Source organism: Oncorhynchus tshawytscha, linkage group LG26 (assembly GCF_018296145.1).
Source record: "Oncorhynchus tshawytscha isolate Ot180627B linkage group LG26, Otsh_v2.0, whole genome shotgun sequence".
NCBI classification, from domain to species: Eukaryota; Metazoa; Chordata; class Actinopteri; order Salmoniformes; family Salmonidae; genus Oncorhynchus; species Oncorhynchus tshawytscha.
Window position 1 is genome coordinate 29414768 of NC_056454.1, and position 22663 is coordinate 29437430.

General features: G+C 43.1%; 1 protein-coding gene across 1 annotated transcript in view; it reads left to right on the top strand.

Annotated features, from left to right (window-relative positions):
• Positions 1-22663, top strand: part of LOC112235859 (ephrin type-A receptor 6-like) — a 214589-nt gene that overhangs the window by 5749 nt on the left and 186177 nt on the right. Inside the window, exon 2 of the mRNA XM_042306434.1 lies at positions 14170-14234. Within this exon, the coding sequence (XP_042162368.1) occupies positions 14170-14234 (65 nt within the window). The remainder of the gene's footprint in view (positions 1-14169; positions 14235-22663) is intronic.

Consider the following 22663-nt stretch of genomic DNA (forward strand, 5'->3'; position numbering starts at 1 on the left):
TTGATCAGTGCTTTGTTTATACAACCAAATCAATTTCCCCACGTCTCTTTTCATCTCTTTTCATCTCTCAAAATGTTCTACTACAGCTGACACTTACTGCCAAAGTGAATGGTTAAGGTGAGGGTTAACTGATTAATGGTTAGGGATGGGAAAGGGATCCTAGACGGATCCACTAATGTCACTCCACACACCTGGTTTAGCTGACAGGCCCCAGGGATCAGCGTTTCCATGCTAGAAAACAGATTCATAAGCAGGCCCTGTAATGTTCTATTAATACCCCACTAGAAGTCCTCTGGGAACACTGCTGCTCTAGGCAGGGTCCTACAGGTCCCACTGGCTACTGGGAATAAACTACACTACACCGAGAGAGAGGCTGTTATAAAACACACACACACACACAAATGACACGCAGACACAGACAGACGCACATACACGCAGAAACACACATTAACATATTTTCATAATGCATAACTGTACAGAAGAGGGGAATAAAACATTCCAAACATTTATGAATACAATCTTGAACTCCTATGCCATTATCCAGCTTCGCGCTACCATCTGCCCTGGAGTAGTACATGGCACATGCTGGATAGGCCTCAGGGGAGAATCATAAAATTCAAGGCCTGGCTTTCAACAGCTACCAGTCAGACCAGGCAAAGCTAAGAGCAGTCGGTTTGTGGTAACACTGAGATGGGGTTGAGATCATTGTAGGGTTGAGTTGCAGAAAGTGTTATGAATAAGGCCAGTGGTTAAGTATAGATTTACACTGAATGAGAAATAGATTTTCTACACACACACACACACAAACCCTGCCAGTGGTTAGGAAAGCATTGATTCCTAGCGTAATTAGTCCTGTCCCCAGTTGTTCTCCTGTTGACCAGCTTGTTATAATAGTGTCCATCAACATCACTGTGTTCCACTGTTAATTAATGGCAATACACACGCTACACAAATAGTAACAGAGCATCATACAAGGTCCGTTCCAAAAATTCAGCCGCACAATGTACGTAGAACTAAGCAGTGTGACTCAAACAAAGCTCCGTTTGCGTAGTGTGTAGAGCCCTTTAGATAGGCCTTCTCCTGGGCTAAAAAGCAAGGGCAAGCAGCAAGGAAAAGTGTTTTTTAGTCCACTATTGATGAATTAGCTGCCCCAGACTACAGTGTTTTCGCTGTGAACTAACAAAGAACTTCCTGCTAAAAAGTTTGAAAAAATTATGAGATTTGCATTATTTAGTGTTTTTATTTGCATTTATATAGAGCTTTCCTTAAGGCTCATTGCTTTGCAGTGTATTGAGGTATCACCCTGTCCCTGAAAAATAAAGAAATGAAGAGAAGGAGTTCACCTAGGAAGTTGTGCTCATAAGACATAGCATTTCTCTCCTTCTCTTTCTCTTCCTCTCACACACCTCCTCTCACACACTTTCTCTCCCTCTCCTCTCTCTGTCCTCTCTCTTCTCTCTCTTTCTTCTCTCCTCTTTCTTTTCTCTCTCTTCTCTCTCTCTCTCTCTGTGCTCTCCAGTAACATTGTCATCCTGTGTTTTTCCTTGTGATATCAGTCATGTATACAGTATGCATTTATATTATGACATTTCTATATTGGTATTATAAAGGTTAGGAATAAACTGTTTATTTGTTGTCATTTCTTTACTTGAAACAATGACATTTCATTAGCAGCAGTATGGCTTGTTTTGACCATTCTTTCACTTATACATGCTATACATATGAAGTGTCCAGCCCTCCTCCTGGAGAGATACTGAACTGGATGTGCAGGCTTTTGCTCCTACCCTACTCTGCTGCATACAGTATAGTGCTGCATTTCATATAGTATAGCTTTCATTTAGTACAGCTAAGCTGTGTACATAGCAGCTTTTCCATTATCATGCTGTACCATTGTTACCATTAATATACAGTAGCCCAGCTGGACTTCCTATGTCATCAATATGTTCCCAACAGGTTCTGATATACCTCACTCCTCCTCCTCCTCCTCCTCCATCTCCTCATCCTCCTCCACTTCCATATCTTTATTTCATATATGTGAATGAGCACTCAGGGAAGGCTGATGAGACTAGCATTTCATTTGTTTACCCTAGCGGAACCCATCGCCAACAGCCAATGAAATTGCAGGGCGCCAAATTCAATCAACAGAAATCTCATAAATCAAATTTCTCAAACATACAAGTATTAGGCACCATTTTAAAGATACAATTCTCGTTAATCCAGCCAGTGTCTGATTTCAAAAAGGCTTTACAGTGAAAGCTCCACAAACGATTATGTTAGGTCACCACCAAGTCACAGAAAAACACAGCGATTTTTCCAGCCAAAGAGATTTGTCACAAAAAGCAGAAATATAGAGAAAATTAATAACTAACCTTTGATGATCTTCATCAGATGACACTCATAGGACTTCATGTTACACAATACAGGTCTTGTTCGATAAATTGAATATTTATATCCAAAAATCTAATTTTACATTGGCGTATTATGTTCAGTAGTTCCAAAACATGCTGTGATTTTGCAGAGAGCCACATCAATTCACAGAAATACTCATAATAAACATTTATAATAGATACAACTATTATACATGAAACTTTAGATAAACTTCTCCGTAATGCCACCTCTGTGTCAGATTTCAAAAAAACTTTACGGAGAAAGCATAATCTGAGTACGGTGCTGAGACTACAAATCAAGCCAAACAGATATCCTCCATGTTGGTGTCAACATTAGTCAGAAATAGCATTATAAATATTCACTTACCTTTGATGATCTTCATCAGAATGCACTCCCAGGAATCCCAGTTATACAATAAATGTTTGATTTGTTCGATAACGTTAATCATTTATGTCCAACCACCTTTTGTTTAGTAAACAGATCGAAACTCATGAGGCGCGGGCAATTCCAGCGGAAGTGTCGGACGAAAATTCCAAAAGTTATATTACTGGTCGTAGAAATGTATCAAATGATGTATAGAATCAATCTTTAGGATGTTTTTATCATAAATGTTCAATAATGTTCCAACCGGAGAATTCCATTGTCTGTAGAAAAGCAATGGAACGAGAGGTAACTTTCTCATGATTTTGTCTCAGGTTTTTGCCTGCCTTATGAGTTCTGTTATACTCACAGACATCACTCAGTTTCAGAAACTTCAGAGTGTTTTCTATCCAATAATAGTATTAATATGCATATATTAGCATCTGGGACTGAGTAGGAGGCAGTTTACTCTGGGCACGCTTTTCATCCAAAAGTGAAAATGCTGCCCCCTAGCTCAAACAGGTTAACCCTTTACACTCGTGGTAATTGGCCTATATGGATAGGGAAAAGTTGAAATGTTTCTTCCAGAAGAAATGAAAATCGTACACATAGGCATGGTAACGGTTGAAAGGGAAGAGTTTGAGATTATGGAGAAATTATTAGACCAAAGTTCAGGACAACAGGTCACCTGACACAAGACTGAATCCAAACATTACACTTGATTTTATGTGCATTTTACATTTACTGTACTTTTTGCCGCATTTGTTAATGAAATCTGAAAAGACTGGATACATTCAGTAACATGATAAGAATATTCCTGGAAAATGTGGGTTAGGTGCAACATAAGACAAGAAAATGAGAAGGGTTTGAGTGAGAGAACTAACTGGTGTCTCCACACACCTCTCCAACATCTGCACAGTTCCTACAGTAAGTCATTTCAATGCAGATTTATGACTCAAAGAAGAGTCTTCAACTATAAAGTGCTTTTATGAGCTGTCCTAGCTGTGCCATTGAGGACCTAGAGCAAGCACACCTGTAATTGTTTTGTTTCAAACCCAACCCTGCATCCCCGCCATCACAAAATTGTTGATATTTTAAATCGCAATCTGGGTCAGGTGGGCATAATTTGAAAGCTTGTTCTATTGTCAACATGAGTTCTAAGTTCTAAAATATGATCTTACAGTGTTAGGCTTTCACAAGGCAATTCCGAGAAACATTCATTTTATGTTGTGTGTTCTGTGGAACATTTTCTTCACAATAACGCAAACAGGCTCATACTGTTCAGAGCAATCCAGGGTATGACATAGTGGCGGTCGATGATGTTTAAGATGAGGGAGGATCTTTTTTATGAGCATGGCCTTACTTCTATTACAGCATATTGCATGACTGTCATTCATATTCCATTCACCCAGCTCAATGTAACACCAATACGTTTAGGCAACTACATGATACTCACATTTTCCCTATACACATCATGAGGTTGCTACAACCTAGCCTATGAATGAAAGTTGTCATGACTGTCCTGTGAGAATCCGAATGTCAGATCAGCTTGGCAACGGATGAAAGTAACCTGACTTTCTCTCACCCACAGAAGAGGGGAGGAGGGAACTGGGCCGGTTTGACAGCTCACACCCTGTCGTAAATTAAAGGAGAGGAGATCTAGGGCCTCCCTCTTCAAAATCTCACAGAGGAATGTGCTTCGTCTACATAGAGGTTTCCTGTCGAAACTGTAACATGTTCTAAAGCAAATACTGGGAAAATATTACTACTATTACTAAAAACGTGGGGAATGGTCAGTGGTAAGCTATAGTAAACTAATGTCATATGGGTTGTTATTTTGTGATGCCATTAAAAATGTTATAAATATATACTAACTTAAATTTATATTCACTACATGTATGAAGTCTCCATCCTTAACGTTGTATTTGAAATATAAAAATCATGAAACTATGTTTGTTAAGATAAGAACGTGATTTTAGGAGTCATAAGAGAAATTGTCTCCTATAAACTGTGCACAGTAACTAGCCACGCCCCGAGAGAGGTCAAAGAGCGTCTCAGCCTGACGGAACTGTCCTTGTCTCTCAGAGTGCATAAAAGGATTGGTAAAGAAATTAACATTAGACCAGAAAAGCGTGAAGTGGTAGCTACACGTTTAAAATGGTTGGAACTTTGAACCTCAACATGAGGTGAAGAAAATAAACTCACCTCCCAGACCAGAGAGGTGAGTAGAGCTGAAGCTCATGTCCAGAGTGGTTTGAACCCTGAATACCAACACGATTTGGCGAAAACCACACTACTACTCTTCTCAAATCACCGTATTCTACTACTCGTCACCAATGGGGAACCGTCGACATGGCTGGCTAGCCTATCTTCTAAGTAGCATCTTCCAGAGTGAACAACAACGACCCCTTTTGGACAATCAGAGCCTGACAAGCGTGCCGCGGAAAGGCCAACAACCTTCCTAAGAAGGACTGGTTTCGACAGAGTTAAACGGCAAACGAAAGCATTCACACGTAAATACATTCATCTTACTCCAAATGGGCAGCGGTTCGTGTGCAAACTATATGATTACTGTGAGAATAGTTTTTCTAAAATGTATCAGCAATAAGTGTCTCTCTTTCTCTCCCTTTCCATGTCATTGTGTAAAAATCCACCATATTGTGTCAGTCCACTAGGGACCTTTTCCTATTGTATTAAGTGTGTATATTTGTTCTGTGTTACCATTTAGTTAGCTAGTAAATAAATAATTCAACCAATGTGTGTAGTACTGAATCATAAGTAAGGCTGGGGTTTTTGCAGATCGAAGGAGGTTACGACTGTTCAGAATTATGATATGGGGTTATTATTAATAAGTTGACTGTTTTATGGATGTGATAGGTAAAGACCATTTTAGAGTTTAACTTGGGAGATGGTGAATCTTTAAACAACCTCTCTCGTGGTGACCCAAATTCCTATTGAGTTAATTGTTACATATTTAATTTGGTAACAACTAAACATAGTTGATTAGATAAGTAACAGTCATCAGATTAATGAAAGTAAAGTCACGACAAAGTTTACAACGTAGGTGCACAGGTAGAGAGAGAGATGTGAATAATCAAGGTAGACCGTGACATATTCAATACCACCTTGCACACTCTTGCCTGCATCTAGCTGATCTACGGTGCAATCATTAATCCGACAGTTCCAAACGAGAGTTTCTATTGGATAAATTCAGGTATGTTTATCTCCATTCCGTAGGCCTTCGTTGCAAAACAGTGTTTTAATCAATTATTTGGTGACAGGAATATATTTAGTATTGTTTTATCTAAAATGGTTACATTTCTTAAAGTTGTATTATTTTTATGAAATTCACTGAGGAGGATGCTCCTCCCCTTCCTCCTCTGATGAGTCTCCACTGGTATGACGCCATGTCATCTTGTAACTGTACATCAAACATTGTGATCATAAACATTGGGACTGTATATGACAGTTTTAGGAAATGGAAATGTGAAGTGCAGATTTGGACTCAAGGTTGTTCGGCTTGCTTGTATGACAACAAACAAGCATTTATTATAATCCTTAACACCTCATCTTTCAAATACATTGAGTCCTTTTAAATTACAGCATTTCGCTCACTCGGACAACAAAGAATGTGCAAAAGTTGACCAATTAGCGGAAGGGATGGGGGCAACTACTTGTTGCGTGCAATGTGCAAGTTCAAAACAGCTGTCAATCAAAACCCATACAGCGCTGTGAAACGCAGAGCCTGAGCTCTGGTGTCATTTTATAGCATATTACTGTACATCCACTGATTTCCAATTCAGGCGCTTATCAGGACCAAATCTGCCATTTTCAATCCGTATATATGTATGAGTGTAAAGGGCTACACAAATATACCAACGTTTAACATTTTAGCACTCACGTGTTATCGATGTGTGAGAGCAGTCAGCCATCTCACCGCGGCGCTGCCAAAGAAACAATTATGTATGGCTGGCGGAGAGAAGCATAGATTAACCTGCTGCAATAATCTCTGTCTCTCTCTCTGTCTTTCTGTGTCTGTGACAGTATTGTACCATGCAGACACAACACTCCAATTATGGTTTTCTATAAATGATCCTATTATATACGTTGGGGTATAGAATTATTGGATCCATTGAAAAAACATGTGGTTTGAATTGAAGAGGGCAGTCCATAAGCACAGACAAAGGACATCAAGGATCTGGAAAGATTCTGTATGGAGGAATGGTCTATGATCCCTCCCAAATAAACTCAGCAAAAAAAGAGACGTCCCTTTTTCAGGACCCTGTCTTTCAAAGATAATTTGTAAAATCCAAATAACTTCACAGATCTTCATTGTAAAGGGTTTAAACACTGTTTCCCATTCAATAAACCATAAACAATTAATGAACATGCACCTTGTGGAACGGTCGTTAAGACACTAACAGCTTACAGACGGTAGGCAATTAAGGTCACAGTTATTAAAACTTAAGACACTAAAGAGGCTTTCTACTGACTCTGAAAACCACCAAAAGAAAGATGCCCAGGCTCCCTGCTCATCTGTGTGAATGTGCCTTAGACATGCTGCAAGGAGGCATGAGGACTGTAGATGTGGCCAGGGTAATACATTGCAATGTCCGTACTGTGAGACACCTAAGTGCTATGGTCTGGCCACAGCACTTTTTCACCAACATTTGAAAGTTTTAAATGACATCCACTGTGCTCTTGATAAGAAGTTACATTGTGTGTCTGTTTTTATTGATTTGTCGAAGGCTTTTGACACCGTGGACCATGCTATGTTAGTGCAAAGGTTAAAATGTGGTGGAATTACTGGTCATACTCTAGATTAGTTTATATATTACCTATCAAATCGTACACAATGGGTAATGGCGGTTGTAATCTGAGTCCATAGAGGTGTGCTCAGGTGTTCCGCAAGGTTCTATTTTGGGCCCACTGTTGTTCATTTTGTATATCAACAAGATTGGGGATCTTATTGAAACAGCAGATGTTCATTTTTATGCAGATGATACTGTTCTTTATTCAAGTGGTAGTAGTTTATCTTTAGCTTTTGAAAATGCCCAAAGAGCATTTAACATCATACAACAGAATCTGTATGATTTAAAGCTGATTCTAAATTCGGGTAAAACAAAATGCATGGTATTTTTAAATGCCAGGTATGTTGTAAATCGTGTCATTGCTACATTGGCTGGACATACTATAGAGCAAGTTAAAGTGTACAAATATTTGGGTGTGTGGGTTGATGATAAGCTGAGCTTCACTGTGCATGTAGAGAACTTGATAAGGAAGCTCAAGCTGAAAATAGGACTTTATTACCAGCATAAGGCTTGTTTTTCTTTTGAGACCAGGAAGGAGCTGGTACGATGTACATTACTGTCGATTTTAGTGATGTTATATATATATATATATGCAGGCCTCAGCCACTACCCTGAGAGCACTTGATTCAGTGTATCATGCAGCCCTCCGGTTAATTTCAAATCAGAAAAATCCAACTCATCATTGTGATCTCTACAGCGCTGTTGGCTGGTCGTCATTGACCTTGCGTAGGCTTAAACACTGGTATATGCTGATTTATAAGGCCATATTGGGTAAAATGGCATTTTATCTCTGTTCTTTTTTTTTGTCAGGTCAGTAAATAAATGTAATTTACGGTCCCATTCTGATTTGCTTCTAACAGTACCAAAAATTAGAACAGGACATGGTAGAAATAGTTTTAGTTACTTAGCTACTTGGTCCTGGAATTCTCTCCTGAACTTTATAAAATGTGATGATCTAGTTTCGTTGGTGGAGTTTAAACACTTGATCGATGTATATATCATAGAAGAGTGTAATTGTTTTAGGCCAGCTGTTTTTAGTCAAGTTGTTTGTGTTTTTAATGTACAATGTTTTTGTTGTACTGTAAGTGTATTTATAGTTTTGTTTAATGTTGTGTTAGTGTATATAAATAGTTTTTTTGTCTGAAACGTTGTTCCCTCTGCTGCTATTAGACCAGGTCTCTCTGTATAAATAAAGGTAAAATAAAAAATAAGACAGCGCTACAGGGAGACGGGACGGACAGCGGATCGTCCTCGCAGTGGCAGACCACGTGAAACAACATCCGAACATCACACCTGCAGGTACAGGATGGCAGCAACAACTGACTGAGTTACACCAGGAACGTGCAATCCCTCCATCAGTGCTCAGACTGTCCGCAATATACTGAGAGAGGCTGGACTGAGGGCTTGTAGGCCTGTTGTATGGCAGGTCCTCACCAGACATCACCGGCAACAACGTCGCCTATGGGCACAAACCCACTGTCGCTGGACCAGACAGGACTGGCAAAAAGTGCTCTTCACTGATGAGTCGTGGTTTTGTCTCACCAGGGGTGATGGTCGGATTCGCGTTTATCGTTGAAGGAATGAGCGTTACACCGAGGCTTGTACTCTGGAGCGGGATCGGGGGTCTGTTGTCTGGGGCGGTGTGTCACAGCATCATCTGACTGAGCTTGTTGTCATTGCAGGCAATCTTAATTCTGTGCGTTACAGGGAAGACATCCCCCTCCCTCATGTGGTACCCTTCCTGTAGGCTTATCCTGACATGACCCTCCAGCATGACAATGCCACCAGCCATAATGCTCGTTCTGTGCGTGATTTCCTACAAGACAGGGATGTCAGTGTTCTGCCATGGCCTGCGAAAAGCCCCGATCTCAATCCCATTGAGCACGTCTGGGACCTGTTGGATTGGAGGGTGAGGGCCCCATAGAAATGTCCCAGAACTTGCAGGTGCCTTGGTGGAAGAGTGGGGTAACATCTCACAGCATGAACTGGCAAATATTGTGCAGTCCATGAGGAGATACACTGCAGTATTTAATGCCACAACAGATACCGACTGTTACTTTTGATTTTGACCCCCAGTTCAGTATTTATTTTAATTTTATTCTGTGTTTTTTTGTTGTTCATCTTCATCAAGGGATCCAATAATTCTGGACTTCACTGGATATTGTATGGACAGTGTTTTCTTTTAAACTATGTATATACACTGTCTCACTTAGCGTAGATCATACAGTAATTTTAAACTATGTATATATGCACTGTCTCACTTAGCGTAGATCATACAGTAATTTTAAACTATGTATATATGCACGGTCTCACTTAGCATAGATCATACAGTTATTTTAAACTATGTATATGCACTGTCTCACTTAGCGTAGATCATACAGTAATTTTAAACTATGTATATATGCACTGTCTCACTTAGCATAGATCATACAGTTATTTTAAACTATGTATATGCACTGTCTCACTTAGCGTAGATCCTACAGTAATTTTAAACTATGTATATGCACTGTCTCACTTAGCGTAGATCATACAGTAATTTTAAACTATGTATATGCACTGTCTCACTTAGCGTAGATCATACAGTAATTTTAAACTATGTATATGCACTGTCTCACTTAGCGTAGATCATACAGTTATTTTAAACTATGTATATATGCACTGTCTCACTTAGCGTAGATCCTACAGTAATTTTAAACTATGTATATATGCACTGTCTCACTTAGCGTAGATCATACAGTAATTTTAAACTATGTATATGCACTGTCTCACTTAGCGTAGATCATACAGTAATTTTAAACTATGTATATGCACTGTCTCACTTAGCGTAGATCATACAGTTATTTTAAACTATGTATATATGCACTGTCTCACTTAGCGTAGATCCTACAGTAATTTTAAACTATGTATATATGCACTGTCTCACTTAGCGTAGATCATACAGTTATTTTAAACTATGTATATGCACTGTCTCACTTAGCGTAGATCATACAGTTATTTTAAACTATGTATATGCACTGTCTCACTTAGCGTAGATCATACAGTAATTACCCTACAGTATACAGGAAAATCAACTAACACACACCAAACTCTGGCCCAGACTTCTACGCTACCTGCTGGCTTGTTTGCTAGATACAGCTTTTTGGCATAGATCTTCATATTGTAGCAGAGAAGCTTCAAGCATCCCCAAATGACTGCGTTCTTAGTACCTGCTTTCAATGGTTTTCTTGCCCCTTTGCTTTTGTTGACGTAGATAAATTCATCCATCCCTATCCTGGGTGCTCTCCATACAGTAACACTGGTGGTTGTGCCACAGCTCCTGGCTTGATCCAGAGCAGATTGTTTATTGTCTGTCACTGCTGAGGGGTTGGCTGCTGGGGGGTTGGCTGCTGGGGGGTTGGCTGCTGGGGGGGGGCTGCTGGGGGGCTGGCTGCTGGGGGGCTGGCTGCTGGGGGCTGGCTGCTGGGGGGCTGGCTGCTGCTGGGGGGTTGGCTGCTGAGGGGGCTGGCTGCTGGGGGGTTGGCTGCTGGGGGGCTGGCTGCTGGGGGGCTGGCTGCTGGGGGGCTGGGTGGCTTGCTGGGTGGCTGGCTGGGTGGGTGGCTAGCTGGGTGGCTGGCTGGCTGGGTGGCTAGCTGGGTGGCTGGCTGGCTGGGTGGCTAGCTGGGTGGCTGGCTGGGTGGCTGGCTGGCTGGGGGGGCTGCTGGCTGGCTGGGTGGCTGGCTGGGTGGGTGGCTGTCTGCTGGGTGGCTGGCTGCTGGGTGGCTGTCTGCTGGGTGGCTGGGTGGCTGGCTGGGTGGCTGGCTGGCTGGGTGGCTGGCTGGGCGGCTGGCTGGGCGGCTGGGTGGGCGGCTGGCTGTCGGCTGGGTGGCTGGCTGCTGGGTGGCTGTCTGGCTGCTGGGTGGCTGGCTGGCTGCTGGGTGGCCGGCTGGGTGGCTGGGTGGCTGGCTGGCTGGCTGGCTGGCTGTGTGGCTGCTGGGTGGCTGGCTGGGTGAGTGGCTGGGTGACTGGCTGGGTGGGTGGCTGCTGGCTGGCTGGCTTGCTGGGTGGGTGGCTGGCTGCTGGGTGGCTGGCTGGCTGCTGGGTGGCTGGCTGCTGGGTGGCTGGCTGGGTGGCTGGCTCACAGGGGACTGGGGAATGGCAGACTCAGTGAAAAGAGCATTTAGCTTATTATGACCGACACATATGTGGCAGCACACAGACGTCTTACAGACTGCGCCACACACACTGACAATACACATACAAGCTCATAAACTGGTTGGACAGTTTCTGTCAGAAATGCTCTGTCAAATACACTGGCTTGACACTCGTGCATGGGAAATCTCCCTTTTCTCCTAGTGTATGATATTAATAGTGATGCACCGATATGACATTTTTGGCCCTTACCGATATCCGATATAATAATAATTTAGCAACCTTTTAAGCATTCTAGTACAATTAAATAGTTAACACATACACATGGACTCAGCGGTCTAAGGCACTGCATCTCAGTGCACGAGGTGTCACTACACTCCCTGGTTCGAATCCAGGCTGTATCACATCTGGCTGTGATTGAGAGTCCCATAGGGCGGTGCACAATTGGCCCAGCATCGTCCGGGGTAGGCCGTCATTGTAAATAAGATTTTGTTCTTAACTGACTTGCCTAGTTAAGTAGAGGTTACACACACACCACACAGGCCAAATAGTTATTTTGTTGTCATTTACATATGTCCCCTTTACCAGTAAAACATCATCAAAACCTATTTCTTTCACTTACTTGCTGTGCTGTTTCGTTGTTAATTCGTTCAGTCGTTTCATTCTCAACCAGGATTTCTATGGAACGTCGTTTGGGTCTTTGCATGTCAAATAACACTATTTGATGAGTCAAATAAGCTTGTTGACCAATCAGGACCTGAATATGGCTGCACGTCACATTATAATTTAACGCATTCATTCATACATTTTTTCCGTAGTTATTACACATTGATTACACTCACTTGTATTTAATGTCATGATTCATCGATATTAATGCTATGATGCTGGTAAAGTTGTCTCGCGCACCTATTGTGCTGGTCGTTAAAAAAGCTAGATAGCTCATGGATGCAAACAATGTTCTTCCCCAAAAATATATCAAAACGACATCTGTTTGTTGCTATCGTTACATAGCTGACTATATAGCTAGGTGTGATCTAAAATAACCCTAATTTATGAGATGGTTCTTATTTGATTAATGGTGGTCGGACCCATCTATGTGAAGCTAGCCAAAATAAGGATTAGCCACAATAGTGGAACAACTCATAACCCGGTCTGGTCGAGCCTCACTAGCCAGATGAAGCTAGCAGGCTGCTTATAGCTTTGGGCAACAGGGTTAAGTAGCTGGCTAGCTATTTCTTTTTCATGAACTTAAGTTCAAGTCCAGTAGGCGAATAACAAGTGGCTACCTAGCTATTTCTTACACAAGGATTCCTAAATCATTGCTAAGAATAATGAAAATGACTGCAGTTTCTACTGGTCATTGTTTTCAGGCTGGTTGTATTGGTGCTAGCTAGGTACCAAGCTAAAGGCAGGTACCAAACTAGGTACCAAACTAGGCAAGTCAGGTAAGATCAAATTCTTATTTTCAGTGACGGCCTAGGAACAGTGGGTTAACTGCCTGTTCAGGGGCAGAACGACAGATTAGTACCATGTCAACTCGGGGATTTGAACTTGCAACCTTCCGGTTACTAGTCCAATGTGCTTACCACTAGGCTACCCTGCCGTATAAAGCTGAAGGTAACATATCTTATCCTTCCACCCTCTGCTCAGAGTAAGGAAGATTATTATTCAGTTATTCTAAAAGTTTGCTTAATGACATTCTGATAGTAAATGGTGAAGTCTACTGACGTGGGAGTCACCGATAGAGATGGAAAGATGTTTTAGAACTATGTTGACACAGACTCAAGTTCACAGTATTGTCAGCCTGGAGGAGGTGGACTTGTAATATTGACAACGTGATAAGCGTCAATATACTAACGCTGACTTGTCCTCCTGACTTTCACTCTCTCTTACAGTCAACTATTATGAAAATACTACTTTCACAATCACAAATCAAATTCCCAGTATTTCCATGTATTTTTTATCAGAAGTCTCAAGGACATGTTTTGTCTTTCTCTTACAGTGAAAGCTATCAACAGAATCTACCAGAATCAATGCTAATTTGAATACAATTTGCATGCTGTATGTAATGTATACATAATGTACATGAATTACAGTGCTCCGTTTCACGTTGAATAGCCGGATATTACACTGAAATGCTTCAGGACCAAGAGACGGGTTATTTGTAATCTTATCTCTGGGGACAGACAGGAAGTCCTTATTGTCTGAGCGAAAGTGAAAAAAGCCTGTGAATGGGAGAGGATATGAAGGAGAGATTGCTGTCAACAGTCTCTATCAGGGCTAAATTGTGTTGTTCAGCTCTGAAATGATGCTTTACTAAAATGGACATGCAAATATTAATCTGGGGGGGGAAACTCATTTCTGTTAAGCTACAGAAGTCTAAATGAGAATTTATGAGCAATATTTCAATTACTGATGCAGAAACAGGGAGTTATGTATATCAACATTATGCTAATGGTTGTGGTCTCCTGTTCTGTTTCAGTGGTACTACTGGACACCACGTCTGTTTTGGGAGAGCTGGGATGGAAGACCTATCCCATGAATGGGGTAAGTGTGTTAGCGCTGGGACGATAAACCAAAAATGATCGACACCGATCACTTGTCGCAGACATTTTGCGGATATCGTTCAGTACCCTAAGTAGCCTATACTAGAGAAATGTGGCGTTTGAAATGAAGCAAGTTTGCTAATATGTGTGATTGTTAATGGGACAATAGATGGTGGTACAACCATCAAACTAGTAGTAGTAGTTTAAAGGATCATTTAAAAAACTGTGGTGCACATTAATGTAATATACGTATTGTTCTATTTATCGTTATCACATCAATTCAGGCAATTTATCGCAGTATGGATTTGTGCCTATATCCACTAGCTCTACCGTGCATGTGATTCACTGCTGCACCCAGTCATGGCGTTTGTGGAGGATCCCACAGTTTATTCACAAACATAATGTCTTGGCTTGATCAATACCCAATCAATCATATTGATCAGCAGATGTGATAACGACCAATAATAATCCGATTCCCAGGTCTGTTGTATTTCCAGACCTCTAGAGAGAGGATAGTGAGTGAGATAATTAGCACAAGTCTCGAAGGAAAGGCTCACATTCAATCTATTTTCAATTTCCACCTTCACTTGATACTAAAGGGCCATATAAAGTTATAATGGACTCTTTCAATGTGAGTGAAAAGAAACTATTTGGATTTGTTCACTGGGATGTCTGGTACGAGCATGGCTGTGTCTACCGTGAGGTGGCTGTCGCTTGTGGGTGAATAGATTGGACAGCTGACTGTCCATTCACGCTGGGTTATGACAAGAAGTCCTTGGTCTGTTCAGATTAACTATTGACAAACTGTTTTCCTTGTAGCTCTTTAACTCTTCTCTCTATCCTCTCCCCTGTCTCTCTATCCTCTCCTCTGTCTCTCTATCCTCTCCCCTGTCTCTCTATCCTCTCCTCTGTCTCTCTATCCTCTCCCCTGTCTCTCTATCCTCTCCTCTGTCTCTCTATCCTCTCCCCTGTCTCTCTATCCTCTCCCCTGTCTCTCTATCCTCTCCCCTGTCTCTCTATCCTCCCCTGTCTCTCTATCCTCTCCTCTGTCTCTCTATCCTCTCCCCTGTCTCTCTATCCTCTCCCCCTGTCTCTCTATCCTCTCCCCTGTCTCTCTATCCTCTCCCCTGTCTCTCTATCCTCTCCCTGTCTCTCTATCCTCTCCCCTGTCTCTCTATCCTCTCCCCTGTCTCTCTATCCTCTCCCCCTGTCTCTCTATCCTCTCCCCTCTCTCTATCCTCTCCCCTGTCTCTCTATCCTCTCCCCTGTCTCTCTATCCTCTCCCCTGTCTCTCTATCCTCTCCCCTGTCTCTCTATCCTCTCCCCTGTCTCTCTATCCTCTCCCCTGTCTCTCTATCCCTCCCCTGTCTCTCTATCCTCTCCCCTGTCTCTCTATCCTCTCCCCTGTCTCTCTATCCTCTCCCCTGTCTATCCTCTCCCCTGTCTCTCTATCCTCTCCCCTGTCTCTCTATCCTCTCCCCTGTCTCTCTATCCTCTCCTCTGTCTCTCTATCCTCTCCCCTGTCTCTCTATCCTCTCCCCTGTCTCTCTATCCTCTCCCCTGTCTCTCTATCCTCTCCCCTGTCTCTCTATCCTCTCCCCTCTCTATCCCTCCCCTGTCTCTCTATCCTCTCCCCCTGTCTCTCTATCCTCTCCCCTGTCTCTCTATCCTCTCCCCTGTCTCTCTATCCTCTCCCCTGTCTCTCTATCCTCTCCCCTGTCTCTCTATCCTCTCCCCTGTCTCTCTATCCTCTCCCCTGTCTCTATCCTCTCCCCTGTCTCTCTATCCTCTCCCCTGTCTCTCTATCCTCTCCCCTGTCTCTCTATCCTCTCCCCTGTCTCTCTATCCTCTCCCTGTCTCTCTATCCTCTCCCCTGTCTCTCTATCCTCTATCCTCTCCCCCTGTCTCTCTATCCCTCCCCCTGTCTCTCTATCCTCTCCCCCTGTCTCTCTATCCTCTCCCCTGTCTCTCTATCCTCTCCCCTGTCTCTCTATCCTCTCCCCTGTCTCTCTATCCTCTCCCCTGTCTCTCTATCCTCCCCTGTCTCTCTATCCTCTCCCCTGTCTCTCTATCCTCTCCCCTGTCTCTCTATCCTCTCCCCCTGTCTCTCTATCCTCTCCCCTGTCTCTCTATCCTCTCCCCTGTCTCTCTATCCTCTCCCCTGTCTCTCTATCCTCTCCCCTGTCCCCTCTCTATCCTCTCCCCTGTCTCTCTATCCTCTCCCCTGTCTCTCTATCCTCTCCCCTGTCTCTCTATCCTCTCCCCTGTCTCTCTATCCTCTCCCCTGTCTCTCTATCCTCTCCCCTGTCTCTCTATCCTCTCCCCTGTCTCTCTATCCTCTCCCCTGTCTCTCTATCCTCTCCCCTGTCTCTCTATCCTCTCCCCTGTCTCTCTATCCTCTCCCCTGTCTCTCTATCCTCTCCCCTGTCTCTCTATCCTCTCCCCTGTCTCTATCCTCTCCCCTGTCTCTCTATCCTCTCCCCTGTCTCTCTATCCTCTCCCCTGTCTCTCTATCCTCTCCCCTGTCTCTCTATCCTCTCCCCTGTCTCTCTATCCTCTCCCCTGTCTCTCTATCCTCTCCCCTGTCTCTCTATCCTCTCCCCTGTCTCTCTATCCTCTCCCCTGTCTCTCTATCCTCTCCCCTGTCTCTCTATCCTCTCCCCTGTCTCTCCTATCCTCTCCCCTGTCTCTCTATCCTCTCCCCTGTCTCTCTATCCTCTCCCCCTGTCTCTCTATCCTCTCCCCCTGTCTCTCTATCCTCTCCCCTGTCTCTCTATCCTCTCCCCTGTCTCTCTATCCTCTCCCCTGTCTCTCTATCCTCTCCCTGTCTCTCTATCCTCTCCCCTGTCTCTCTATCCTCTCCCCTGTCTCTCTATCCTCTCCCTGTCTCTCTATCCTCTCCCTGTCTCTCTATCCTCTCCCCTGTCTCTCTATCCTCTCCCCTGTCTCTCTATCCTCTCCCCTGTCTCTCTATCCTCTCCCCCTGTCTCTCTATCCTCTCCCCCTGTCTCTCTATCCTCTCCCCTGTCTCTCTATCCTCTCCCCCTGTCTCTCTATCCTCTCCCCCCTGTCTCTCTATCCTCTCCCCCCTGTCTCTCTATCTGTGCCCCTTTTTTCTGCCTTTTTCTCTATCTTCACCTCTGAAAGGTCCTGTGTCTTTTTATGTCTACCTATTTTCTCTACCCCTCTGTGCATCTCGATCTTCTCTACCCCTCTGTGTGTCTGTTTTTTCTTTGCTCTGTCTGCTGGTGTCAGGAGAGGAGAGGGGATTACACCATGTAGCTGTTTGTGACAGCCAGAGGCAGCAGAGAGAGAGAGAAGACCTGTCCTGTCTGCAGCTTTGACTCCATGATTAAGCTGTCAGACCCCTCTGCTCTGTCTCTCTCTCCTCTTCCTTTCACTCCTCTCTCCGCTCTCATCCTTTGCTCTCCACGGAAAACAGTTTGCCGATGAATATTTAACAAGGCACGGTAAGAGGGGCAGCTAGAGAAAGGGAAGGAGGTCTGGAGGGAAGAAGGGAGGTCTGAAGGGATGGATGGAGGGGGGTAAAATAGTCTGAATCCCTTGCTACCTGGCGGAAGAGAGCAGTGAATCCCCTGTCTATTAGACACAGTCAGATATCTGAGCACGGCAGGTCGGACGCAGCTAGCACGTTATCATACAGGACATTATTGACTATGGTTATGCATACCTGTGCGGAACTATCGCTGTAGGTCTCTGTAGATAACAGGTGTTTTGAAGATGAAATTACTGGCACACTCACTGTCTCAGACTACATATAGTTAAGCAGTGAGGTCCGAGGAGTTGTGGTACAGTATATGGCCAATATACCACGGCTAAGGGCTGTTGTTAGGCACGACGCAAAGCAGAGTGCCTGGACACAGTCCTTAGCCGTGGTATATTGGCCATATATCACAAATCCCAAAGGTGCCTGATTACTATTATAAAGTGGTTACCAATGTAATTAGAGCAGTAAAAATAAATGTTTTGTCATACCCCTGATATACCATGGCGGTCAGCCAATCAGCATTCAGGGCTCGAACAACCCAGTTTATAAATATAGATACATATTACAGTGCATTCGGGAAGTATTCAGACCCATTGACTTTTTCCACATTTATGTTACAGCCTTGTTCTAAAGTGGATTATATTGTGTTTTTCCCATATCAATCTACACACAATACCCCATAATGACAAAGCCAAAAACAGGTTTTTAGTTTTTTTTGGAAATGTATAAAAAAATCACAAATGTATATAAAAAAAGTATTCAGACTCTTCACTCAGTGCTTTGTTGAAGCACCTTTAGCATCGTTTACAGCATAGTCTTCTTGGATATGACGCTACAATCTTGGCACACCTGTATTTGGGGAGTTTTTCCCATTCTTCTCTGCAGATCCTCTCAAGCCCTGTCAGTTTGGATGGGGAGCATCCAACCTGAATCAACAGATTGACCTGGAATACTTTTCCAACAGTCTTGAAGGAGTTCCCACATATGTTGAGCACTTGTTGGTTGCTTTTCCTTCACTCTGCGGTCCGACTCATCCCAAACCATCTCAATTTGGTTGAGGTCGGTGGATTCTGGAGACCAGGTCATCTGATGCAGCACTCATCACTCTCTTTCTTGGTAAAATAGTCATTACTCAGCCTGGAGGTGTGTTGGGTCAATGTCCTGTTGAAAAACAAATGATAGTCCTATTAAACCCAAACCAGATGGCCCTTGCTACATATTCGTCGCCAGACCCACTGTCTCCAGGTCATCTATAAGTCTATGCTAGGTAAAGCTCCGCCTTATCTCAGCTCACTGGTCACGATAACAACACCCACCCATAGCACGCACTCCAGCAGGTATATCTCACTGGTCATCCCCAAAGCCAACACTTCCTTTGGCCGCCTTTCCTTCCAGTTCTCTGCTGCCAGTGACTGGAACGAATTGCAAAAATCGCTGAAGTTCAAGGCTTTTTTTTTTCTCCCTCACTAACTTTAAACATCAGCTATCTGAGCAGCTCACCGATCGCTGCAGCTGTACATAGCCCATCTGTAAATAACCCACCCAATCTACCTACCTCATCCCCATATTGTTTTTATTTACTTTTCTGCTCTTTTGCACACCAGTATTTCTACTTGCACATCCTCTGCTCATCTATCACTCCAGTGTTAATCTGCTAAATTGTAATTCCTTTGCTAATATGGCCTATTTATTTCCTTACCTCACGCCATTTGCACACACTGTATATAGACTTTCTTTTTTTCTATTGTGTTATTGACTGTACACTTGTTTATTCCATGTGTAACTGTGTTGTTTGTGTCGCACTGCTTTGCTTTATCTTGGCCAGGTCGCAGTTGTAAATGAGAACTTGTTCTCAACTAGCTTACCTGGTTAAATAAAGGAGAATAAAAAAAAAAATGTTTTTGATGGCGTATCAATGCAGAATGCTGTGTTAGCCATGATGGTTAAGTGTTCGTTGAATTCTAAAGAAATCATAGACATTGTCACCAGCAAAGCACCTCCACACCTTAACACCTTCTCCTCCATGATTTACGGTGGGAAATACACATGCAGAGATCATCCGTTCACCCTCACCGCTTCTCACAAAGACACGGCGGTTGGAACCAAAAGTCTCAGATTTGGGCTCCAGACCAAAGGACAAGTTTCCACCAGTTTAATGTCCATTGCTTGTGTTTCTTGGCCCAAGCAAGTCTCTTCTCATTATTGATGTCCTTTAGTAGTGGTTTCTTTGCAGCAATTCAAACATGAAGGCCTGATTCACGCAGTCACTTCTGAACAGTTGATGTTGAGATCTGTTACTTGAACTCTGAAGCATTTATTTGGGCTGCAATTTCTGAGGCTGGTAACTCAAATGAACGTATCCTCTGCAGCATAGTTAACTCTGGGTCTTCCATTCCTGTGATGGTCCTCATGAGAGACAGTTTCATCATATGTCTTGATGGTTTTGCAACTGCACTTGAAGAAATGTTAAAAGTTATTGAAATTTTCTGTATTGACCGACCTTCATGTCTTAAAGTAATGATGGACTGTCATTTCTCTTTGCTTATTTGAGCTGTTCTTGCCATAGCCCTATTTGGAGTCCATACTATCTTCTCTATACCCCCCTAATTGTCACAACACCACTGATTGGCTCAAATGCATTAAGAAGGAAAGTAATTCCACAAATTAACTTAAAAAAAAATATATATATATTTTTTAAATCCCCCCTTTTCTCCCCAATTTCGTGGTATCTAATTGTTAGTAGTTACTATCTTGTCTCATCGCTACAACTCCCGTACGGGCTCGGGAGAGACGAAGGTCGAAAGCCATGCGTCCCTTGAAACCCAACCAATCAGCACTGCTTCTTAACACAGAGCGCATCCAACCCGGAAGCCAGCCGCACCAATGTGTCGGAGGAAACGCCATACACCTAGCGACCTGGTTAGCGCGCACTGCCCCCCGCCCGCCACAGGAGTCGCTAGTGCTCGATGAGGCAAGGATATCCCTACCGGCCTAACCCGGACGACGCTAGGCCAATTGTACACCGGCTGCGACAGAGCCTTGGCGCAAACCCAGAGTCTCTGGTGGCCCTAGACCACTGCGCCACCCGGGAGGCCCCCCACAAATGAACTTTTAACAAGGCACACCTGTTAATTGAAATGCATTCCAGGTGACCATCTCATGAAGCTGGTTGAGAGAATGCCAAGAGTGTGCAAAGCTGTCATCTTGGCAAAGGGTGGCTACTTTGAAGAATCTCAAATATAAAATATATTTTGATTTGTTCAACACTATTTTGGTTACTACATGATTCCATATGTCATTTCATAGTCTTCACTATTATTCTACAATGCAGAAAATAGTAAAAAATAAATAAAAGCCCTTGAATGAGCAGGTTTTCTAAAAATGTTCTGGCACTGTATACATATTATATTATAGCCATCTTGGATCTACAGATAAACACACTATCCATAGACTACCTTTAACAGACACTGATAGCTTTTTTAAGATGTGAACATAAAGACAGCCAACTTCTTTTAGTGGTGGTATTATTCTCTACTATAGAAAACAAGCTTAGTATCCAGTGTGTTACTTCCTTTTAGAGTGGTGGAAAAACATCAAGTTCTACCCTCTTGGTTTACAGCTTCTGGTGTGAAGTCCGAGATATGGGCTCAGACGATTCCCTGCTACTGCTGGTTGCATTGTGTTGTTGCCTTTTCTATTCCAGGCCTAAGACGGAGTGTAAAGGGGCTTTACTCTTGTTGGGGTGCAGGCAGCATAGAAACCTGATTTAGCTGTCAGTTGAAGCACAGTGCACTCTGTAGTGTTGCTTAGATAGCACCCAGCTTGACAACATAAGTAGGGCCCTATGGGAAAGCCTTTCCTTTTATCAGACGACTTTTCATTAGCATCATCGCTAACGGGTACACAAGGTGGTAGACCTGTGCACCGCACATACACAGACGGGGAATTCTCGTTGCCTTTTCAGAAAGCTGCAGGAAATACGAGTCACTGATTCATTCTGTTCATGTCTTATGACAAACTTGGGCAAGTTAATACATTTTAAATACATTTAGTTGATTTGGGGACACTTATCTGGACACTTATACGTCCTCCAACGAACCATTGAACAGGCAAAGTGTCAATACAGGACTAAGTTTGAAACCTACTACATCGGCTCTGATGCTCTTCGGATGTAGCAGGACTTGCAAACTATCACGGATTACAAAGGGAAACCAAGCTGCGAGCTGCCCAGTGATGCAAACCTACCAGATGAGCTAAATACCTTCTATGCAGGCTTCGAGGCAAGCAACACTGAACCATGCATGAGAGCACCAGTTGTTCCGGACAAATGTGTGATCATGCTTTCTTTAAGTCCTTTAAACAGGTTAACATTCACAAGACCACAGGGTTAGATTACCGCAACGCATACTCAGAGCATCCGCTAACCAGCTGGAAAGTGTCTTCACTGACATTTTCAACCTCTTCCTGTCCCAGCCTGTAATACCTACATGTTTCAAGCAGACCACCATTATCCCTGTGCCCAAGAAAGCGAAGGTAACTTGCTTAAATGACTACAGCCCTGTAGCACTCACATCGGTAGCCATTAAATTTGAAAGGCTGGTAGCCATTATTTGAAAGGCTGGTCATGGCTCACATAAACACCATCATCCCAATTACCTCGTACCCCTGCACATGGACTTGGTACTGGTACCCCGTATATATAGCCAACTTATCGTTACTCATTGTGTATTTGTTATTACTTTTATTATTATTAGGTGTTTTATTATTTCTCTTTTATTTCTCTCTGCGTTGTTGGGAAGGGCCCTTGAGTAACCATTTCAATATTAGTCAGCACTTGTTGTTTACTAAGCATGTGAGAAATAAAATTGTATTTTATTCCCTAAGTTAAATAAAATATTGTATATTGTTGAATTCCGTTATAA